General features: G+C 42.0%; 4 protein-coding genes across 4 annotated transcripts; 3 read left to right on the top strand and 1 right to left on the bottom strand.

The window, feature by feature from the left end:
• Window positions 1–480: 480 nt before the first annotated feature.
• On the top strand, window positions 481–7,662 carry nmt2 (N-myristoyltransferase 2; the record flags this gene model as incomplete). Its single annotated transcript, XM_079749429.1, has 12 exons — window positions 481–590; window positions 1,007–1,124; window positions 1,251–1,392; window positions 2,063–2,181; window positions 2,290–2,381; window positions 2,503–2,619; window positions 2,753–2,923; window positions 3,047–3,155; window positions 3,259–3,429; window positions 4,312–4,479; window positions 4,785–4,922; window positions 5,122–7,662. 12 exons carry the CDS (start codon window positions 481–483, stop codon window positions 5,140–5,142), a joined length of 1,476 nt encoding a protein of 491 aa, XP_079605555.1. The 3' UTR covers window positions 5,143–7,662.
• Window positions 7,663–7,711: 49 nt separating this feature from the next.
• rpp38 (ribonuclease P/MRP 38 subunit) lies at window positions 7,712–9,069 on the bottom strand. The gene is made up of 2 exons (XM_079735908.1): window positions 8,939–9,069; window positions 7,712–8,658 (listed from the first exon to the last, which is right to left on the bottom strand). The coding sequence occupies exon 2, from the start codon at window positions 8,650–8,652 to the stop codon at window positions 7,822–7,824; it is 831 nt and encodes a 276-aa protein (XP_079592034.1). The 5' UTR covers window positions 8,653–8,658; window positions 8,939–9,069; the 3' UTR covers window positions 7,712–7,821.
• Window positions 9,070–9,384: 315 nt separating this feature from the next.
• Window positions 9,385–10,897, top strand: acbd7 (acyl-CoA binding domain containing 7). The gene is made up of 4 exons (XM_079755224.1): window positions 9,385–9,459; window positions 10,071–10,188; window positions 10,319–10,381; window positions 10,627–10,897. Exons 1-4 carry the CDS (start codon window positions 9,448–9,450, stop codon window positions 10,698–10,700), a joined length of 267 nt encoding a protein of 88 aa, XP_079611350.1. The 5' UTR covers window positions 9,385–9,447; the 3' UTR covers window positions 10,701–10,897.
• A 532-nt stretch (window positions 10,898–11,429) lies between these two features.
• LOC307086604 (peroxisomal carnitine O-octanoyltransferase-like) lies at window positions 11,430–21,084 on the top strand. The gene is made up of 17 exons (XM_079751866.1): window positions 11,430–11,511; window positions 11,718–11,836; window positions 12,464–12,588; window positions 12,665–12,846; window positions 12,943–13,067; window positions 17,170–17,278; window positions 17,396–17,489; window positions 17,597–17,722; window positions 17,828–17,929; window positions 18,012–18,095; window positions 18,203–18,310; window positions 18,397–18,527; window positions 18,618–18,741; window positions 18,840–18,918; window positions 19,163–19,256; window positions 20,097–20,216; window positions 20,429–21,084. The coding sequence occupies exons 1-17, from the start codon at window positions 11,495–11,497 to the stop codon at window positions 20,547–20,549; spliced, it is 1,860 nt and encodes a 619-aa protein (XP_079607992.1). The 5' UTR covers window positions 11,430–11,494; the 3' UTR covers window positions 20,550–21,084.
• Window positions 21,085–21,745: the final 661 nt, after the last annotated feature.

Here is a 21,745-nt window from a genome sequence, read left to right as displayed (position 1 = left end):
ATAGAACTGATTACAGTAATAGTTTGTTTGCGGGTGTTTTTTATTCTTGTCAATTTCCTTTCGCTGCCCAGTCTAGTAATCTGTGATCTAGTGCTGGGCTACAAATGACTCTGCGCTCTTTTTGTATCCGAGAGAAACCATTAAGCCAAGGGTTGTGTTGCACTATATTTGACTGACAACACCCTGTGTGTGGTTATTGGTTGCTTGTTATATTGAAAGCCTTTTATTCGAAATAAACAGCAAAACACCTGTCTTGTGTGTGTTATTGAACCAAATGTGGAATATGTACGATTATATTAAACAGTTATGGTTACTAAACGTACTATTTTGTTCAATGTATTTGGTCATAAAGAGTTTATGATGTGGGCGCATCCATGTTTCCCATAACATCCGCTAGAAGACGCTGTTTCCATTGTCATCCTCTTTGTTTTTCCTGCCCTGTATCATACGGTAGCAGACCATTTTTTTTACATTTTCATGATGGCGGAGGACAGTGAGTCTGCTGCCAGCCAGCAGAGCTTGGAGCTGGACGACCAGGATACCTGTGGTATAGACGGGGACAACGAAGAGGAAAATGAACACATGCAAGGGTGAGGATGGCCTGTTCCTGTGATTCAGAACCGCTGTGGCTCTCCAGACAGCCTCTTTGTACGCTACGCCGCTCATGGGTGTTGTGGAGGCAGCGACGGGGGCAGCGGCTAACGCAGCGGTCCGCAGTGGTCGGCTAGTGCTGGTGGACATCCCCACAACCCTCATGTGTTACTCAGGGTCGACTAAGCTGGATACACTGCTGGGGAAACACGGGTAGAAGGACGTGTTCTCAATGGCCACACGTGTAAATGAAAGGGTTAGCACGGCTCCTAGCCAGCATGCTGGTGCTGCTGCATGGGAATGACACCCAGTCGAAGGCTAACGTTAGCCTGTGGTGTGATTGGGCTACGCTTGTTTTAGCGTCTAGACTAGAAATCGTTTTTTTTAATGGAGTTCGTCTGTGTGTTTTATTTAGGAGCCCAGGCGGAGATTTGGGGGCTAAGAGGAAGAAAAAGAAGCAAAAAAGAAAGAAAGAAAAGACGAGCTCCGGGGGAACAAAATCGGACTCTGCGTCTGATTCTCAGGAGATGAAGGTGTGATGGGAGCCATAATAAAGCACCATGTGACGCCGTGGTGTCCGCCCTGTTCTTCATGCTGTTTCACTGAGTGTGTATTGTTTGGTGGATGTGTCCATCTGTTTTCTGTGTCCTGGCCTCTAGAACCCTGGTTTGCCCATGCAGAAGCTACAGGACATCCAGAGAGCGATGGAGCTTCTGTCGTGTCAGGGTCCTGCCAAAAGCATCGATGAAGCAGCCAAGCACAAGTACCAGTTCTGGGACACGCAGCCTGTGCCCAAGCTAAGTATGTATATTTTAGTTACGCCAAGATTTTCCATTTTCCACCTGATTCGATGAATAAATAACAATAACACAATTAATACTTTTCTCATACTTGTAAAGATGAGTTTTGTGTTAGTCCTTAGCATTGTGTGCATTTTTATAAACTAAACAAATTGAACCCAAATTATGTTTGTGCTAGAGAACTTTCAAAATAGAATGTGCTGTTCAGTGGACAAACTTCTTAGTTGTGTAGAAATGAACCCTGATCCACGGGCTAGTTGAGTGGCCTTGGAGCTATGGTTTAGTTCATTTGACCGACTAACTGAATCACAATGCTCCACTAAGGTTTAAAGTGCCATCGGAGTAAGTTACATTGCATTGTAAAAGTAGGTTTGCTTTATTACACATTTGGCTGTTGACGTTGCATTGAACGGTTTCCATGGCAACTCAGGTTAGCTGAGATGTTTTTGGTGTAATGGGGAAGATTTGTGGAATAAACATTTTTTAGAGATGGATCCATTTAGGTGAGAAAAGGCTTAATTTAATTATGAAAAATTCTTACTTGAAATCTTGTTTAATACCAAAACATATAAACAATATATATATAGTATACAGTGTGGAAGAGTAATGCAGGTAGATATTTTTATCTTTTAAATAGATTTAAATGCTCCATACCTTATTTAACCATACAGACGAGGTAGTAACAAGCCATGGACCCATCGAGGCTGACAAGGAGAACATCAGACAAGAGCCCTACTCCTTACCGCAAGGCTTCATGTGGGACACCCTAGATCTCAGCAACGCAGACGTGGTGAGTGCCGTCTGCTGCCTGTGCCTTCACCAGGCCACAGTTACAACACTTCTGTAGCAATGAACACACCCAAAACTACCCTGTGCTCTCTCTCTGTATTTCTGTTAGCTGAAGGAGTTGTACACGCTGTTAAATGAAAACTACGTGGAAGATGATGACAACATGTTTAGATTTGATTATTCGCCAAACTTTCTCAAATGGTAAGAATTGCTGAATGAACCTTATATCTTTTGGCTATTGCCAGTTAGTCCCAGCCTTTAGTTAAATATCTTGAAGGAATCTGCCTATACTATCTGAACTGGTTCTTTGTGGCCCCCCCAGGGCTCTGCGTCCCCCCGGCTGGCTCCCCCAGTGGCATTGTGGAGTGAGGGTAACATCCAACAAGAAGCTGGTCGGATTCATCAGCGCCATCCCCGCTAGCATACATATCTATGACACGTAAGAGGCGCGGCTCGCCCTACATATATTAACCCATAATAACGATAATCTATTGCTTGACTACAGGTTACGCATCAGACAGGCTCTGAAAGACCAGCGGCTTTAGCTTTTTATCTTGCCCTCCCTGTTACAGGCTAAAGAGGATGGTTGAAATCAACTTCCTGTGCGTTCACAAGAAGCTGCGTTCAAAGCGCGTGGCTCCGGTGCTCATCAGGGAGATCACACGGAGGGTGAATCTAGAAGGAATATTCCAGGCTGTCTACACAGCCGGAGTGGTCCTGCCCAAACCGGTGTCCACATGCAGGTACACCATGGATACAGTGGTCTTCATGATAGGCATGTCAAAGTCTCACCTGTCAGTGTCAACCCCAAGATGGAACTTCTCAGACTTTTTGCGTTGATACATGCTTTGTGTTTCTGCACACAGGTACTGGCATCGTTCCCTGAACCCCAGAAAGCTTGTGGAAGTAAAGTTCTCCCACCTGAGCAGAAACATGACCCTGCAAAGAACCATGAAGCTCTACCGGCTGCCAGATGTAAGCGCCGTAACGGCCGGCATCACCGCACATTCACATGGTCCCTTGTCGCCGCAGCAGCCATGAGAGATGTGTGTCTTCTTCCTCTTTTCACTCCCTGAAGAGCACCAAGACCCCCGGCCTGAGGCCAATGGAGAGGCACGACGTCCGTCAGGTAACGGAGCTGCTGCAGAAACACCTGCGCCGCTTCCAGCTGGCGCCCTCTATGGGCGAGGAGGAGGTTGCCCACTGGTTCCTGCCCCAGGAGAACATCATAGACACATATGTGGTGGAGGTATGGAGAGAGACAACTTCATTATGGTTTATCATCTATACCTCGATGCTTAGTATTTGATGCTCACTTGCTAATTCTAACACATTCTAACACAACGTTAAAGGGGTACTGTGTGTACTGCGGTATTGTAACGAATCCCGCATAAAAATATCTGAAACTGACTAGACTTATGTTATATATTTAGTTGAGTTGTGTTTTTACATTTCCCCAAATGTTTGAATCAAAGTTCAGACCAAGAAGAATCCATAATTTTATTCCATTTAATTTAAGGTAACGGTATATTTCCTTGGGTCGCCTGTGAATAGAGTTACATCCCATCTCCCTCTTATTTACAGGGTAAAAGGAGTGAAAGTAATCCAGTGGAGACCCAATTTATTGATGTATTTCGTACTTGGAAAATTATTCGAAAGAATTTGTGACAGTTTTGACCACGGATAACAGTACTGGGCTACCCACAGTTGAATAAGCCCTGTAACGTTATCTACAGCCGTATTGGTAGTTGACTCATCTAATGCTACGTTAGCAAGTTAACGTTACGCAAGCTTAAGTTACTTGCGGCTATGTATTAGAATGTATGACATCACGTCTATTAACGTGGCTAAATGTGACTTGAATTAACCGCTTATACATTCCACACTCATTCGTGAACAGTATTTTTGTGTCATGTCATTTTTCACCGGAAATGGTGGTGAGAACAACCACTCCCATGAGTACCACACAATTTCCTTGATGTCATCAAACTACATCTTTTGTTATTGTTTTGATTTAGAGACCCTTAGCGCAAGGATAACATTATGTTAACTTAAAGTGTATATGTCTGTTAATACTTTTTTATTTTTGCTTACTGATGAAGAAACATTTCTACGTGTTGTCTCTTCTCAGGGAGCTGGCGGTGTCCTAACAGACTTCACTAGTTTCTACACGCTGCCTTCTACTGTAATGCACCACCCGTTGCACCGGAGTCTGAAGGCGGCCTACTCCTTCTACAACGTCCACACACAAACCCCACTTCTTGACCTCATGAATGACTCACTGATCCTGGCAAAAATGGTAATGACCTTTTGGCTTTTTGTTGTGCATGAGGAACCTCGAAGTTGTGAGACAGAGATATGGCTATTGGGATTTCAAAGTGCATGAAGAACCTCAAACTTGTGAGCCAGATATATTGCTAGTGGGATTTCAAAGTGGTTCAATGGATTTTTGCAGCAAATATAAATAACGTTCTGAAACTAAAATTGATAATCGCTGATTAACAGGAATTATCAGTCAGCGATGATTGACCCTACAGTCATAATAATAATAATAATAATAATAATAATAAATAATTAATTTGTCCTATTTGTTGTGTCAAACAGAAAGGATTTGACGTCTTCAATGCTCTCGATCTGATGGAGAACAAGGTGTTCCTAGAGAAGCTTAAGTTTGGTATTGGAGACGGGAACCTGCAGTATTACCTTTACAACTGGAAATGCCCCTCTATGGATGCAGATAAGGTCAGTAAAGCAATGTGCATGTTGACATGCTGCACTCTACCTGAGCCCTTTTATAAAATTTGCCCCAACAATGGTTCCATTTCAGTCAAATTGTTCTGCAGCCGTCTATGCTACTCATATTTAGATTATGTCAGAGTTAAAATTACATTTCTCAAGTTCTAAATGTGCTTCTGAATACTGGCTTGTTATTGTGTTTCAGGTTGGCCTTGTGCTTCAGTAGCGTGTCTCTATAAATGTTCCTCACACTCCACTGAAGGGGGTTGGCAGTGAACCTAGCCTGTACCTAACCCCGGACACGCTGGTAGCCTGAGCTAGACAATGGGAACGACTCCACTAAAGTCCAACAGGTGAATGGGAGACGTGCGATATTTGAAGCATTCATCCGTCAATCGGTTCTCATCAAGAATGTTCACTATTTTTCACCCGGAGGGGAACTCTTTAATCATCAAAATCCTGAATGTGAAGTCATGCTATGCCTGAAATATTCCTACACTACAGTGCTAGAGATGCAACATGACACACTCAAACACACACACAAATCTGCTAAACAGAACAATATTTGACCCCTATATACCTCCATAAAGGGAATCCTGGTGGTGTTTCTCTACAGGGCATTGTTACATGGGTCTGCAAAAACATTCTTTAAATATAATTTATATTGAAAACATTTTTAATCCCACAATCTTTGTCCTGCAGTTTTAATCTCTCTGACCAGTAAGGCTATATTATCGTTACCTGTTATGAAACTGCAAGCATTTATTGTATGAAGCTGATTGGCTCATTTGCCTCCTCTGGTACTTGTTACACTGTGTGTAAAAAGTTTATTTACCACATACAGTGCTTTGGTGAGCTGGACAAGAAAATCCCTCCTTCAGCAGCTAGTCGTTGTCAGGGGCTCTTGCAAGGAAGGATAGAGTGGTTTCCATGGAAGCAGCCTCACAAATGTAGAAACTGTTCCCTTTATTGAAACAATGTAACCTAGTAGATGCATTAAGAAAATAATTTGCAAGGTATCTGAGCATGTACAGACACACACACACACACACACACACAGCACTACATACACACATGCACGCAAGAGACCATCTTCAAGGAAAGACTCATCCAACTGGTGCATTTATACATGTTTTTTTTTTGTTAAATATATAGTTATCTGTACATTTGATGCCAGATCATATTTATTCCTGTAGTGAGTGTGAGGGTTGGAAGGACTGTTCCAAAGCATTTTCCTCTTAAGTAGTATAGATGTTATTGACATTTGGAGTTTGTAATGCCATTTTAGATGCTGTGGGTCCAGCGGGGGGTTTGATGAAGAATGTATTGCATTAATAAAGCACAATTTTTCAGTTCTTTGTTGAGCAAGGGGGTCCTTGATGAAAGGGTGGAGGGCCTTCAATTCTTCAAGGACGCATTTTTTTCCCTCCCTCGTTTTATAAATTAGTCATTAACCTTACCAACCTGTCTTGAGGATGGATCTTTGTTTTGTTGTATAAAGTCTTCAATGCATTTGACCATTCACCCAAGTCCCATAGTCTTAGCGTTGTCTCGAGTGTCCTATTCAGGCAAACGTGGTCAAAATGTGGATCTGCTCAAAGCTACGAGGATGACCTGTACACAGGCTAGCGCTTTGTCTCTAGGACTGGATTAAAAAGCCATGCAATGCCTGCCTACTTCGGTGGTACTTAGTTGATGCTTTTTTTCACCTTACCATACTTGAGATACAAGCTTGTGACATCTGCTTTGATTACCAGCCTGTTATATTTGTGGAAAAGGTGCACTTCAAATCCAGCCCTTTAGAGCAAAGCACTGAAACCTAACTGCTCCAGCTGGTAGTGGCCCATTTGAAAGTTGCAAGAGTTTGTTTTTAACAGTAAACAACATGCAAAAGGCAAGTTAAAAATGGGACAAAGTTTCAGTAGGCTATTTGCTTTTGAAAGGTTATGTCAACATCTTAAGTTGTTTTTTTTGTGTGTTGTGTAGCTAATGGCTAAAGTTTCCCTTAATGTGTGCTGACGTCCAGTATTTCCCAAACATTTATAGCAAAATACATCATTAATGTTGAGTAATACAACCCTGTCCATCAGCCAGAGGGGCCCGACAGCTGAATCATTTTAAAGAAATGAGGAGCAGACAGTAATCTTAAGACTGCTGTGTCAACCTTAGTCAGCCACCCCCAGTCAGTGTGGCGGACTGTTAGGAGCAGTTAGAATGTGATACTTTCAAAAGGCAATGTTTTGTTTCGTTGAGCTCCAAAATTCTTCCACTTCCTTCACAACCCAATCTAAGTTCACTGCTTTAAATATTGATCTGGCTCTGTAACAAAGTTTAAGTTTTAGGGTATTTGTATAACTACTCTTTGTGAAATATTTGTTCATCATACCTTTATAGGATAACAAGAAAGGTGCACTGAAAATTACTACAGGTCAAAGGTTCAAATGGGTATATACAGCGAGTCATTCAGATAGTGTAACATGTTCATGTATTTGGTCATGGATGTCACTCCCACAGAAGTTTGTATGAATTACAAGCATGTCTGTTTTACAATTCTGTATTATTTTTTAGTCAAACTGACAACTTGACTAACTGCCTTATTTGGAAAAGTTTCTTGTGGTAAAAGCGTTATCAATGAAGAACAATATTTTTATTCAAAGCCACTAAGGTTTGTGAAACTCAAAGCTTGTACCAGCATAATTTAGACATGGCCCCATGCAAAGAAAGCTTACTCTTCGGCAAAGACTCGTCTGTTCAAACAGCATGGATATTCGATTAAATAAACTTGACTTTAAAAAAGATTTGCATATGCTGCCGTTTTATTAAGTCAAAGCCAAACATTTCAATCCATCCATGAAAAAAAGTCAATGGTTCAAGAGATTACTGATTAACTCATCTAGGGAAATTTCTACTTTTTGATTTTATTTTTCCTCTTTTTATTTTGGTTAGGAATAACCTTTTTTACACACAGGGGTTGAAGTTTTCCAGACACAGCTTCTGATACCTCCGTTTGTGTGATGTCACATTCAGTGATCTCACGTTCGTCCTCCAGTTTACGCTTTTGGCCCCTCTTGTCACTGTTAAACAGTTCCTCATCAGTCCCAATAGGGACACCCTTGTCTTGTAGCCAGGAAACATGTAGCGGTGGCACCATGGGGATGATGTCGGTAACAAGATCCAAAAAGTGGTCCTCTTCTTTTATTTTACAGTGACGGAAACCCAGGGCAAGAACACTTTTTAATCGCAGCGGCTCAGAAAGGATATTACTGAGCGCTGCCACCTGGCAGGCCGGGACCTCTCTTGATATGCTCAGTGGAATCAAGTGCTCTGTCATGTGTTTTGGTTTGGCCGACTTGCACACAAGCACCAACCTGAGCTGGTTCCTTTCCAAGGCCTTCGTCACCTCATTGATGCCAATTGCAAGCTGTCTTCTGGCAGACATGTCGGTCCACCCGGTCTTTGGAATGTTCAGCACGTTTGCGTCGTTGCTTTCTGGAGCAACGCACTCTGGGGATACAGATGGTGTCTTGTTTTTCCGTTCTTTAAACTTGCAAAAACCCTTTGTTTCTACTTTCTTAAACTCCATTGATTCCAGTTTACATCTGATCCCCTTTTTAATGGAACACCAATTCGTGTTGGAAAGTGGTTGCCATTGGTTTTTGAAAGGTGTGTTAAGGGAAGATTTTGCTGGGGTTTGCCTTTTCGCTTCCTTCTTGCTTGCCTTGCCCGGAGTAGCCATGATGATCTAGAACAACACAAACATATACATATACTAAACATATTACTATATTATTACAATTGCAAGACTAGACTATCGGGTCATTGTCAATTACGCGCACAATACAAGTAACGGTAGCCCAACATTAACCAACCAAGCATTATCTCAAACAACAGACAGACAATGAACAATCTCGTAATATATTTTATACGAAACGTAATGAGGCCTACACATGAACTGAGACCATAAAGGTTCTCCCAAGTATCAAGCATGTTTTTACCATTCAATATCATTGATCATACTTTACCTACTGAACGCAGCGGTGGCGAATGATATTAATTCGTCTTTCTCCCACCAGCGAGTGCGTTTTAATAACGCCTCAGCACAGAAAACAACACATGACTCGTTTCACGGGCGCCGCCATTGCGTTTGAACGTGACCAACTTTATTAAATCTGAAAACACAACAATGACTTGGCCAGCGTTGCTATGGAGCCTCGATTGGGCAGGTGGTTATGTTGGCCCTATGAAGTGTACAATTGTTTTATGTTGGCCAAAAACACCAAATCCAGACACGATTATGCCCATGCACATTATTAGTTCTGTCTTATATGTCAATATGTTGCTCTATGCTGCATTGTTCCGTAAGATGAATGACAACCAATGAAAGGGCTCTATCAGAGAGAGGACTCTCTTGTCCCGCCCCCTTTTCTCGAACCTCACTGGGTGACAGCCTCAGTCAGGTTACCGCTGCAGGGACTGGAGACTGGAGGCTGACGAGTCCTATGGTGAACAGCATTAAGAATCAGGAAAGAACATGTCTCAACAGGTAGGCTTGATCCATGATATTTAGCTGATGCGGAGTTTAACTGTAGCAATCTGTAGTTTATCTGTAGGCTCGGTTCGACATTAACCTGTGGTAACGTTAGTATCAATTGGCCAACGTGATGACTAAGCACCGCAATGGGTCTGTTACGATGAGATCAACCAAAATGGGCATCTAACAAGCAAAGGATCAAAGTAACAAATATCTAGCGATGGGATGATTATGCAATACACCTGTCTCAAATTGCAGATGGAGAATCATATAATAATTATTGCTCGTGGGCAGAATTTGTTACAATATGAATGATAATATCGATTTGTTTGCAGCCATTGTATGCATGAAAAAGCTTCAGAATACACAGTAGTTACCACAATATAATACATTATATTATAGGATACCAATTTTATTGGATTAAGGACTACTAATGCATATTGTACGTCAATATACTCTACAAAATGCATTCCAACACATGACTCTGCAAACCCATTTTGTAGATGAGGTAGCGGAATGTGCAAAAACATGAAGTAAATCTTTATGCACACGTGCTTGTGTTACTAAATATGCCATTCGTCAAGCTTCAGTCACCAACGTGTCTCTATCCTTCCCTTAATAAGGCTGAATTTGAGAAGATAGCAGAGGATGTGAAGAAGTTGAAGACCAGGCCTTCGGACCTGCAGCTGTTGGACTTGTATGGCCTTTATAAACAAGCTGTCGTGGGAGACATCAACATCGGTATGTCTTCATATGCAGGACGGGGCTGGCACATTTATGGGATGTGAAATTAGAGTGATTTCATAATAACATTTTGTAAAGCTAATTTACTTGTCTGATAAACTGTATGTATTTCTCATATTTTTACAAGATAAACCTGGGATGACTGATATGAAAGGAAAAGCAAAGTGGGAGTATTGGAACACAAGGAAAGGTATACTAAAACGCTTTACATTTCTAATGGCTTGCATTTCGGACACATCAAATACAATTTATTTATTATATTATATTTATGTTACAGAGATTGGCTGGCAAAGGGATAAAAAGTTATGCTTAAACCATGAATCTGTGTTGTTGCTGCAGTTATGATAATTATGGCCAAGGGTTTATTCAAATGAGGGAGATATTTAACAGAAATTTGTTGTTGACTTCTGTCTACATTTATACACACTCTTTCAGGAATGTCAAAGGAAGATGCCATGTCTGCCTACATCGCACTGGCAAAGGAATTAATCCAAAAACATGGGATGTGAGATTATTAAAGAAAACATGCTAAACCACTGTCATATACATGGTACATAACCCATACTACAAAGCCGCTATCCTATGTTGTGTTACCATAAATGTGTGATCACTGCATTTCACCCAAACAAATATCATGCAATTTGGTTTTCTTAATGGTTTTATTTGTTTGCAAAGGATCACTAATTGAACAATATGTTATTTAAATGATGAACTAACTTCTTAATATGTTACAAAATAAACATTTGAACATTTCCTACTCTTTTTTTTAATTACTTTGTGTACTTTTGTGTTCAGACATTATTATATTGGAAGTTATTGTCTTACTTTTAGTTTGCCTGTGTGTGTGTGTCTTTAAAAATTTTAGATCAGATAGTTTTCTCATTGAGTTATAGCTGCAGTAGAAAGATTATATTGCAGGTTTAAGTAGACCTGTCTAAATCTTACACAGTGCACCTAATATTGTTGGAACAACATTTGCATTCATTCTTCATCTATCCCTATGCGTATTGGAATGGGGAATATTTATGTCATACAATATGGCCTGTTTAAGCCATATCTCTGTCTCAGTCTCTGCAATGTTTGCATATTTAAAATAACTTCCTATCCTCAAATGCCTCAAGGGAAGGAAAGTGCAGGAAAAAAAAACGGCTAACAGAAATAACAGGATATAGCAGTCATGCGCAATAACACCATCCGGGAACTTGTGTTCAAGCACAAAAACAAACGTTGTACTGCAGTCTGCGCAGTGGGCATACTGCGCACTAAACAACCAGAACTGAAACAACTGATAAGATCATCATTAATGCGCAATCGAGAGGGGTGAGTTGAACCTCTCAACTAAACCAATGTAAAAAATGTGACCGACTTTATCTTAAGATTTTATAGAACTGATCCGTACAATTAGGATTGCGCATTTACAGTTGTGGCGTTTCTTTTATATAGCCTACTAAATACTTAAATGTTATAAAAACGAAATAAATAATTAACTCAAACCAAAACTTGCTCGTCCCTACAACACTTTAAAGAGAGATGACGAATGAATTATCAGATCCTCTGCAAGAGCGGACCTTTCAGTACCAAGACAGCCTCCCTCCACTCCCGGTCCCCTCGCTGGAGGGGAGTCTGTCCAAGTACCTGGATGCAGGTGAGAAAGAAGAGACCGTGTTTTATCGTCCTTATTGTGCTCTGAATGTTTATATCGACAAAACCTGGTGGGGGAATGCGATGTTAATGTACTAGATCCAAGGGTTGTATTTATCAAATCCCAGTGAAGCACAGGCTAGGTTACAATATAAAAATAGAATATTGGCATGTGAAGTGGTTGTGTACATATTTATGCATAGATAATAATGAAAACCCAGATTGGTAATTTGATTACCATTGAATGTGCTGTGCAGGTGTGTGGTCAGTTAGGTAATGATTCACTGCTGAATGAGAAGCTTCATGGCCTGGGGGTACGAACCCTTTATGAGTCTGGATGATCCGCTGGCGTCTGCCAGAGGGAAGCATTGCTAACAGTCAATAACCTGGTAGGGTGTAGTCATTGTTGTTGCTTTTCTATTGCTTAAAAGTGTATGTAAATTTAACTTTTGCCTATTCTGAATGATTTACGCTGAACTTCAGCTCCACAAAGGATTAGCGGAACTTATGGTTTCAGTGTTAAGCAAAGGTTTCCGAGTGGTTACACCAGGAGGAGCTGGGACACCAGGGCCCTTACTACCATGATATGGCTGCCGGAGCACTCATTCTGGAGGGTTTGTTTTTTCCTCAGTGCGTCCATTTGCAACCGAGCAGGAGTACGAGGCTACAGTGGAGAATGTCAGGAGCTTCCAAGAGGGCGTTGGTCAAGTCCTGCAGCAGAAACTACTCCACAGAGCGAGTACCAGGAGGAACTGGGTGAGGGCTAGTCCCCATGTTGTCACGGGTTCGTTTAGTTGATGTGGTGCGTTTATCAAGAGTCCCTTCCCCCCAGCTGGAGGAGTGGTGGCTGAACACGGCCTACCTGGAGCTCCGGACCCCCTCTCAGCTCAACGTCAACTTTGGAGGACCGGCCCCCTACCTGGAGCACTGCTGGCCCCCCGCTGAGGGAACTCAGCTACAGAGGAACAGTGTTGGCCTGTGGCACACGCTGCAATTCTGGGACCTGATCCGCACGTAAGATCACAGATATCACCAATCAAAGGGGTGTTTGCTCTGTGCCTGATGGTGCAGGGGCTGAATGAGATGGATGGTCTTCATGTTTGTTGTTAGGGAGAGGATGGCTCCTCATAAGGCTGGCAGATCAGGGCTGGACATGGACCAGTACCGTATGCTGTTCTGCACCTGTAAGGTACCTGGAGTCACCAAGGATACCATCCTCAACTACTTTAAAACAGGTAACATTCCTGCTTTAATGATTTAAACCAATGTGTTGGTCCAAATCGCTATCTTTCACTCTACAAACAAGTAAAATGCTCCATCCTGCAGAAATAAATAAGTATAATAGTGCACTTTATTTCTAAAGTGGCTTTCAAAACCAAAGTTACAAGGTGCTACACAAAATACAATACGATGCAATGTAAGTGCAAACATAGCAAAATTGTACCACGGACCATTAACACACAGAAAATGAAATGAAAACGGGGATTTCCAGAAGTTGTCAAACATAGAGAAATAAAACCAAAATATAAATAACATTAAAGGGGACATATTATGAAAACAACACTTTTCCTGGGATTTGGGGTGTTGTTTTGGGTCTCTGGTGCTTCCATACGCATACAAACTTTGAAAAAAGTCTGGACATGTTTTTTTGAGTGAGATATGCATTTCTGAAAGTACCCAGCCTACAGTTGCCAAACGAGTGAGTCAGTTTCGGCGCCTCTCCTGCGTAGGAAGGGGTCACAGTTGAATATTCCCTCCCACTTCCCAATCCCTTTCTCTCCGCCGGACTGCTGCCGAAGCTGGCAGGTCCGGCAGGGGTAGGTCTCGGCGGCAGTCCGGCAGCTCTGGCGCGGGGAGCTCGGCGGCAAGTCCGGCAGCTCAGCTTCCGGAGTACAATCCCTTTCTCCTCCATGTCATGGTTCATGGACTTCAGAGAGTCAAGGCCAAAGTTCCTTTCCCCCAATTCCTGTCAACCATGGCCGAAATATGCCCCACTACGAGTCTTTGCTTGTTGTGGAAGTGCCAGAGACGTCAGACGCAGTCTTTATGATTCATAATATCATCCGAGGCGCACATAGCTTTTGGCCGTGATATTAGATATAATGTTATATAAATAAATACCCATATATAATATTATTTTTATTATATTATATTATATGATATAGATATAGAGCTCCAGGAGTCCGCAAACAGCAACAATCCCTTCTCCTCCATGCTGTGGTTCAGTCTGACAGCTCATTGGTCAATGGGCAGCAGCTCATTTGCATTAAAGCTACAGACACCAGAAACAGTGCATTCTCAAGGGACTAAAAAAGAGGGGAATAGTGGTAGGCAAGATTCTTTTTCCTAAAAGCTATTTCCAGCAAACAGCTTCGAAAACATGTTTTATATAACTCAAATACTATGTTTACTTGTTGGGAAAACACCATAATATGTCTCCTTTAAAGCATTTGACTATATTTAGCTTCATAAATAAACACAAACATACTGACTGTGCTGACCTGATACTGAGGGGGAGTTTGTTCCACTGCGTCAAAGCATGATCATGTTTGTTTTAAGCCTTGACCCTGGAACTGTTAACCACTTTTGATTCTCTGATTAGAATAAATGTCGAGGCGTTCTGAAATGTTAGGTGGAGCCTGAATCATTTAGGTATCTGAAAGTTATCAACACTCTTGAATTTACTTTTATACTGGATGGGGAGCAAGTGTTCAGACAGGACTAGAGGGATGTGTCCCCTACATCCAGTGTAATCAGCCAGGGCTAGAGGGATGTGTCCCCTACATCAAGTGTAATCAGCCAGGGCTAGAGGGATGTGTCCCCTACATCAGGTGTAATCAGCCAGGGCTAGAGGGATGTACCCCCTACATCCAGTGTAATCAGCCAGGGCTAGAGGGATGTGTCCCCTACATCCAGTGTAATCAGCCAGGGCTAGAGGGATGTGTCCCCTACATCAAGTGTTATCAGCCAGGGCTAGAGGGATGTGTCCCCTACATCCAGTGTAATCAGCCAGGACTAGAGGGACGTGTCACCTACATTCAGTGCTGTGAGGAGTCGTACTGCATGTTCTGGAACGACTGTAAACAGGCAACTGCTGCATCGTTAGGCAAGTCAGTCAATACGTTTACATGCACGGCTTAATCCGATTAAAGCCATTGTTTGACTATGCACCTCAATCGGATAACTGCAATTGTCCAAGCATACATGGCGGTGAGAAAATCGATTCATTGGCCAACGCATTTCATACCCCGGTATGATAGGTGGCGCTGTACCCATTGCAACTAGTGGGAGCCACCGGTTGACCTCTTTACGTCACTAGCAATAAGAAACTCAGGCGGCATTCGAGAAAGAAGTTTTCAGTAGACAGCTGTCAGTTCACTTCTGGTCCATGTAATTTCTCTGACGTTCGATTGTTCCGACCTCTCGGTCGTATGCAGACTCCTACGGCAGCTGCGGAGCAGCTCCTCCGGGCGTCCGCATACGGCAACAATCCCTTTCTCCTCCATGTCGTGTTTCAATCTGGACTTCAGTGAATAAACATCGTAAACACGTTGGAAGAAAAAAACATTTATTTTGACAGATGTGCCCGAAGTTACTACTTTACAACCTCGTTGATGACCAACATTTAGAAAGATTTACACTTAATTCAGCCTTGGGTGAAAAACTCAAAGTGTTAATCCTTTCCTGCTGTCGGCTCCCAGACTGTAGTCCAGGAGCACAGGAGAGACGTTCCCTCCAGGGCCGATGTTCTCTTGGGGGTAACACCCCTCACTTTGACCGACAGTGGGTCTGCTTATAGGTCGGAATGAAGCGGTAGGGTGTAGTCATTGTTGTGGTCTTTATTCGTAATTCCACTAACTTTACAGTACACGTTTGCACAGACACAACCGGACTCGTTCATTCACTAAACTGACACGCGCAACTGCTCGCTCTCCTCGCTCGTCCACTCACTCGCTGAAGTCACTCACACACACACTGCCATTCTCGCGGACACACATACGCTACTCTCTTAACAGAAGCGTAGTTTGTACTGAATGCATGTTGATGATGATACACTTCTTATAGGGGCTAACTTCATTGGCACAACACCAGCTTCCTCAATCTTCTTTGCCACCTTTTTAAATAAATCGCTGTTTCTCGTTTTCCGATGGCTACAACAACACAACTATCGTCTCCTTATACTTCCAGCTCACGGCCCCGGTAAAAGATCTCGAGCATGCACAGAACGCAAAATCCGTTTTCAATCGAATTGACCGTATACATGCACGCTTAATGCGACTATCAATCGAATGATCTAGGGGCCTTAATCCGACTATGAGCAACCCGATTAGATTCGATTTTAGTCTGACTAAGGTGTATACATGCATCTTAATAATCCAATCATAGTCGGACTAAGCTAATAATTCGATTTTCTTGAGTGTCATATAAACGCACTGAGAAATGAGTTGCCGTAGTCCAGGCAGGAGGAAATATGGATGTTGATTCAACTATGTTTTTTGGGAGCCTTGATTTGACTGACATACTGTTTCTGATTTGTAAAGGGTGGATTAAACAAGACCCTTAATGTGCTGATTAAAGTTGAGGTCCTGATAAAAAATTACCCCACTACAATAGAATAAATAAAATCAGAAATGTCAGCGATAAAACTTATATTTGGTCTGGAGGGTGATACATAATAAAACTAGACTGGGTAGCCCCGCCCATTCTGCCGGCGATTTGAGTTCGCCCTGCCGAAGGGTCTGGAGAAGAACAATACATTTCTTTCTAGTTTCCATACGTTTTTGCGGTGCCAATCACCAAGATGGCTTTTCCCCCTGGCGCGCTATTGGCTGGTTTAAAACAATGACGACAGGGAAGCGACGGCAAGCAGCCAATGGCGTACAGAGTCAGTTGAACTAGGCCCACTGATCACGCCTCTTATGCTGAAGAAAATGACAGCAGCTTCCCCAGATCAACGTGCAATCTACGATTGAGCTTGGTCTGGCAATAGCCAGGCTATTATAAAACATCACACAAGGTTATCTAGATTGATTTGAACATCAGTACTAAAGCTGTGAGGTTTCTCCACCAGCACAGTTTACATTTCTTTACTGCAAGTCCACCTCCCCTACCACTCACAGTGTTGCCAGATTCGGCCAGATTGGGTGGGAAATCTGACAACACTGACCACTCATCGAGGGGAGTTGAAGCGGTAATTGAGCAATGTGCCTGCTTAGGGTATTAGTGCCTATTGGTAATATGGGCATGAGTAGGAAGAGGTCCAGCAGTAGGTGTGATTATCCACAAGGGGGAGTATGTTAGTGTGACTGTAACATTTATTCTGGGATATTCTTCCAGAGAGTGAGGGCCCCTGTCCCTCCCATGTTGTGGTGCTGCGTCGTGGAAGAATCTTTACTTTTGATGCTCTTCATGAAGGAAAGATTCTAAGTCCTCCAGAGCTGCTCAGGTTTCACACGCCCTCACACACACGCATAAATATATTGAAGCTTCAGTACCACAAGAGGAAAGTACTTTAATGTGCTTTTGCATGTATCTGTATGTTTGTGTGTTCTGTTGTATTTAGGCAGCTGCAGTATGTGACCGAGTGTTGTGAAGGAGGGCCAGAAGGAGATGGGGTCGCTGCCCTCACCTCAGAAGAGAGAACCACTTGGGCCAAGGTGAGGCTGTCATGTACCGCATTAGAGGCGTTTGTTAAACTCAACTGTGTAGCGACAAACCTCTCACCATACCTCAGTTATCAGCTCCCCTCTGTCCACCTCCCCAGGCCAGAGAGCATCTGATCAGCCTTGACCCCGTCAACACCAGCATCCTGGAGATCATCCAAAGCAGTCTGTTTGTTGTCTCTCTGGACGAAGCTAAACCCTATGCCACCGCAGAAGACTACACCCCGGTACGTACTTCAGAACCAGATCACTAGAACACTTCCAGTGTATTGTGATGTTGACTGATAAAACATTTGACAGTATGAGCTTTTATTTTTTTGCTGGCATTTCAGCTGACTTTGGCCGCTCTGGCAGGTGACCCCACCATTCGCTGGGGAGACAAATCGTACAACTCCATTTCATATGCAGATGGAACATTTGGATGCAACTGTGACGTGAGTTTTCATCTCAAAATCTATTCTTGTAATCTCACACGCCATTCTTCATAAATTCCCAACCTGTGAAACTCTGTTCCAGCATGCACCCTATGACGGCATGATTATGGTGTCTTTGTCTTACTACATAGACTGCAGACTTAGAGCCTCTGATGGGAAGTGGAAGGTAAGCCATTCAGCTGTACAGTCTTTTTGGCTTGAAACATTCCATTGTTTGTTTCAAATTCCGAATGGAACTAAATTCCTTGGGATTACCCATACTTGTTTTACCAGGGTTCAGATATGGTGAGAGACATATCTCTCCCTGAAGAGCTGCTGTTCAGGCTGGATGACAGAGTACGATATGATGTCCAACTTGCCAAACAACACTTCCTGGAAACGGTAAGACAGTAGGCAACACTGGTTGTTATAATCACCCATCTAAATGTAATTTACACTGACTAAATCTCATCTGTTTGATTTCCCAGGCACACAACCTACAGCTCGTGTGTTGTGCATTCACCTCCTTTGGAAAATACGCCATTAAACAGAGGAAACTCCATCCTGATACCTTTGTTCAACTGGCAATGCAGTTAGCCTACTACCGGAAGCATGGAAGGTACTGGAGACTTAAACTGGCCCTTCTTCAATCATCATCACCACACATCCTCTGACCTGTTGGACTCAACTCTTCTCTCCCTTGTTTCAGACCAGGAAGTTGTTATGAGGCCGCGATGACGCGCAGGTTCTACCACGGCCGGACGGAGACCATGAGACCCTGCACCCATGAGGCCGTCCTCTGGTGTCAGGCCATGACCGACCCCACGTGCACTGTGTGTGTGTGTGTGTGTGTGAGAGAGAGCTTGTGACAGAAGGATAAGGAATTGAGTATATGTATACATCCTACATTATTCTCCATGTTAACTCTCAGGAGGATGTGAAGAGGAAAGCTCTGCTGAAGGCGTTCAACAAGCATAACAAACTCATGGCTCTGGCCCAGAACGGAGAAGGTTGGTTTCCTCTTTCTGTGACATGAGGTTTATTTGTGTCTTTCGTCATTATTTTGCCAGAGAAAATCGCAGTAATTAATGGCACTGATTATTTAATTATAATTTTCTGACGGACATTATTAGTCATCTTAATGTGGTTGTTAATTTCTTGTTGGGAGCGAAATGATTTAAAGCGTTTGCTTTAAACAGTATTTATTATTGCAATAGTTTATAACTACTAATAATGAATGGATTATGCTTGCAGGTTTTGACAGGCATCTGCTGGGCCTGTATCTTGTCGCTAAGGAGGAGGGACTTCCTTCGCCACATCTCTTCATGGATCCACTTTATGCCAAGAGGTGTGGTTAGGCCTGCAGTACCTGCTTAACCTTTGTGTATTTATGTATTTATTTATAGATATTATTAAGAGTTTATTATGCAATTATTCATTGCATCGCATGGTACACTACTTGAAATAAGAAATCCATTGATAATATTTTACATTTGGTTTGAATATGCAGACAAAGCAGTGGTTTCCCACGTAAGCAGAATGTATAGATATAAAGATACAATCATTGGTTACCCAGAGTGCATCCTTTAAGTAGTAAGGGGATGACCACTTTCACCAGGACGCACCTGGGATGAGAACGTTTTTCTTTTCTAGGCTGACCATGTGAACCCTCTTTCTAGTTACCTTCTATAGTCTGACCATGTGAACTCTTTGTCTAGTTACCTTCAATACTCTGACAATGTGAACTCTGGGCTTCTTTTAGACCCAGCAGGCCCCTTGTGACCATGCTAGAGTCTGATTTGTTGAGGGACAGGGTGAAAAGGAGTTAACGATACTAAAGTTTCACCAGCTAAACTTAAATTCCAGCTACCTAGCGTTCGATGGAGTTGTCATAGAAAGCAATGCTGACGTGTATTTCCGAAGTACTTCTCACTATCCTTTTTATGTTTAGGCATGTATGAATTCTTCAAAACAATTGGTGCTTCTGATGTTTAAGAAATATAGTTAGATTTCTGCTTTCAGAGCAAAAGGGAAAATGCATGGATTTAAATCTTATCACTGCCTATTTGAAGTGTTATTGTTAAGGCAGGCAGTTTGTAATTCAGTGTGTATCCTTGCTGCCTCTGGTATAGTCAACTGGGAGGACCCTGCGGTGTGTGAGAGTGTAAGTGTGTCTGTGTCTCCACAGTGGTGGAGGTGGTAACTTTGTGTTATCGTCCAGTCTGGTTGGGTACCAAACAGTTGTTGGTGTTGGGGCTCCAATGGTACCGCATGGATACGGCTGCTTCTATAATATCAGAGATGACAGGTAGGAAGGTACTTTGATAAGTTACCTTAAGTAGCCTTTACTGTGCAACTGATGAATATAGATCTTTTTTATCAAACATTCATATTTAAAGTGTCTGCTTAAAAGGCTGGGCATCATAGCATCTTTGGGGCTTGTAGGATCTTTGACAAACAATGATTATGTCTGCCATTTTAAACATTGTAATTTAAATATTAACTCTGCTCTCCTTTTAGGATTGTGATGTCCATCACTGCTTGGAAAGCTGACCCTCAGACGGATGCTGAGTCATTGTTCCAGAACCTGTGTTCCTCTCTGCATGATATTCTGCAGGCAGCCACCACCTCTCAGCTCTAACCTCGTTACCACAGAGCACTGAACTTTCAATAGCCTTCTTCAGGTCTTTAGGTTAAATTCAAGTTGAATTCATGTTAAACTACTTTAATGCTGCATAATTATATTGTATTACATTGTACTGCTGTTAAAGAGTCCCTTGTGTAGGATAACAATTTTAAAATGTGATGTCTGTAAAGTTTTGTAAAGTTCAAATCAGGGATTAGAGCTCATCCAGTCTTTGAAAAAAGATAGCTGTATTTTTTGGAAAGTGTAGCACTTATTAGCACTTATTGAACTGGAGTGATTGTTTGTTGTGTCTGGAACCACTGCAGTGGAAAGATCAGAAGAGGTCATACTTTGTTCTTGAGTTGTCAAAAATCTGTATGACTTTTACTGAGAAAGATTGTTCCATTTAAATTATTTTATATAAGACTAAAAAAGTTTGATATTAGAACTAGGCCTACATTTCAGGAGTAGTTCAATATTTATGCTTTATATCAGTGTAAATAGAAATGGCCCATGATGGAAAAAGGTAAGCCGCCGATTATAAAGATGAATAAAGATGGATATTGCTACCAATGTGTCCGATTTCTGCTCCTTTATATAATACACTAAAAGTTACGTGGGGATATTATTGAATATATAAAAGTCAATCCAATACAAATTGAGGGAGCTATAAAAAAACAAGCAACCATAAACAACATATTCACACCAATATGAAATATATAAACGTGTTATGTGGTATGAAAATACAAAAAAAATGGCAGCTATCAAAAATCAAATCCAGAAAAGTTATCTCGCGAGTGTGTAGTGTGTTAATGATTGATTAAATATAGGCATCAATTGCTGTTTGTTTGGAAGTGAAAATGAGTGAGTGCTTCTGATCACAATAAAATAATATTTAGTCCTGTAATTTAAATGACATTGCAGTCTTACATATTGCTGTATGCACTTTTTAGACGATCCCTACATATCAGCAGGAAAAGCGCGTCACAGCTTGACATTCAAAGTCGTTTATTTGTTATATCATCAAAGTAGTTTGTGATATAGGCCAGATAAGGCTGTGGGATATCAACAAATGACCAGTCTTTACCACAAGACTAATTTGGAAGGAATCTCCTTATTTCAAGACGCTATTGTGTTTTGCAAAGGAAAAAAAGGCAAACAGCAAACTAAATTCACTGTGGTATATTCATTTACTTGGATTATCTTCACAT

This window comes from Pollachius pollachius, assembly GCF_949987615.1.
Source record: "Pollachius pollachius genome assembly, chromosome: 1".
NCBI lineage: Eukaryota > Metazoa > Chordata > Actinopteri > Gadiformes > Gadidae > Pollachius > Pollachius pollachius.
This window is presented reverse-complemented; position numbering and strand designations above follow the sequence as displayed.

Coding starts and splice junctions, on each gene's coding strand:
- rpp38 (XM_079735908.1), bottom strand. CDS start 8,652: ATGGCTACTCCGGGCAAGGCAAGCAAGAAGGAAGCGAAAAGGCAAACC.
- LOC307086604 (XM_079751866.1), top strand. Junction 13,068..17,169: donor CCTCAACTACTTTAAAACAG/GTAACATTCCTG, acceptor ATATTCTTCCAG/AGAGTGAGGGCCCCTGTCCC. Junction 19,257..20,096: donor GATCCACTTTATGCCAAGAG/GTGTGGTTAGGC, acceptor GTGTCTCCACAG/TGGTGGAGGTGGTAACTTTG.
- acbd7 (XM_079755224.1), top strand. Junction 10,189..10,318: donor CGTGGGAGACATCAACATCG/GTATGTCTTCAT, acceptor TATTTTTACAAG/ATAAACCTGGGATGACTGAT. Junction 10,382..10,626: donor GTATTGGAACACAAGGAAAG/GTATACTAAAAC, acceptor ACACTCTTTCAG/GAATGTCAAAGGAAGATGCC.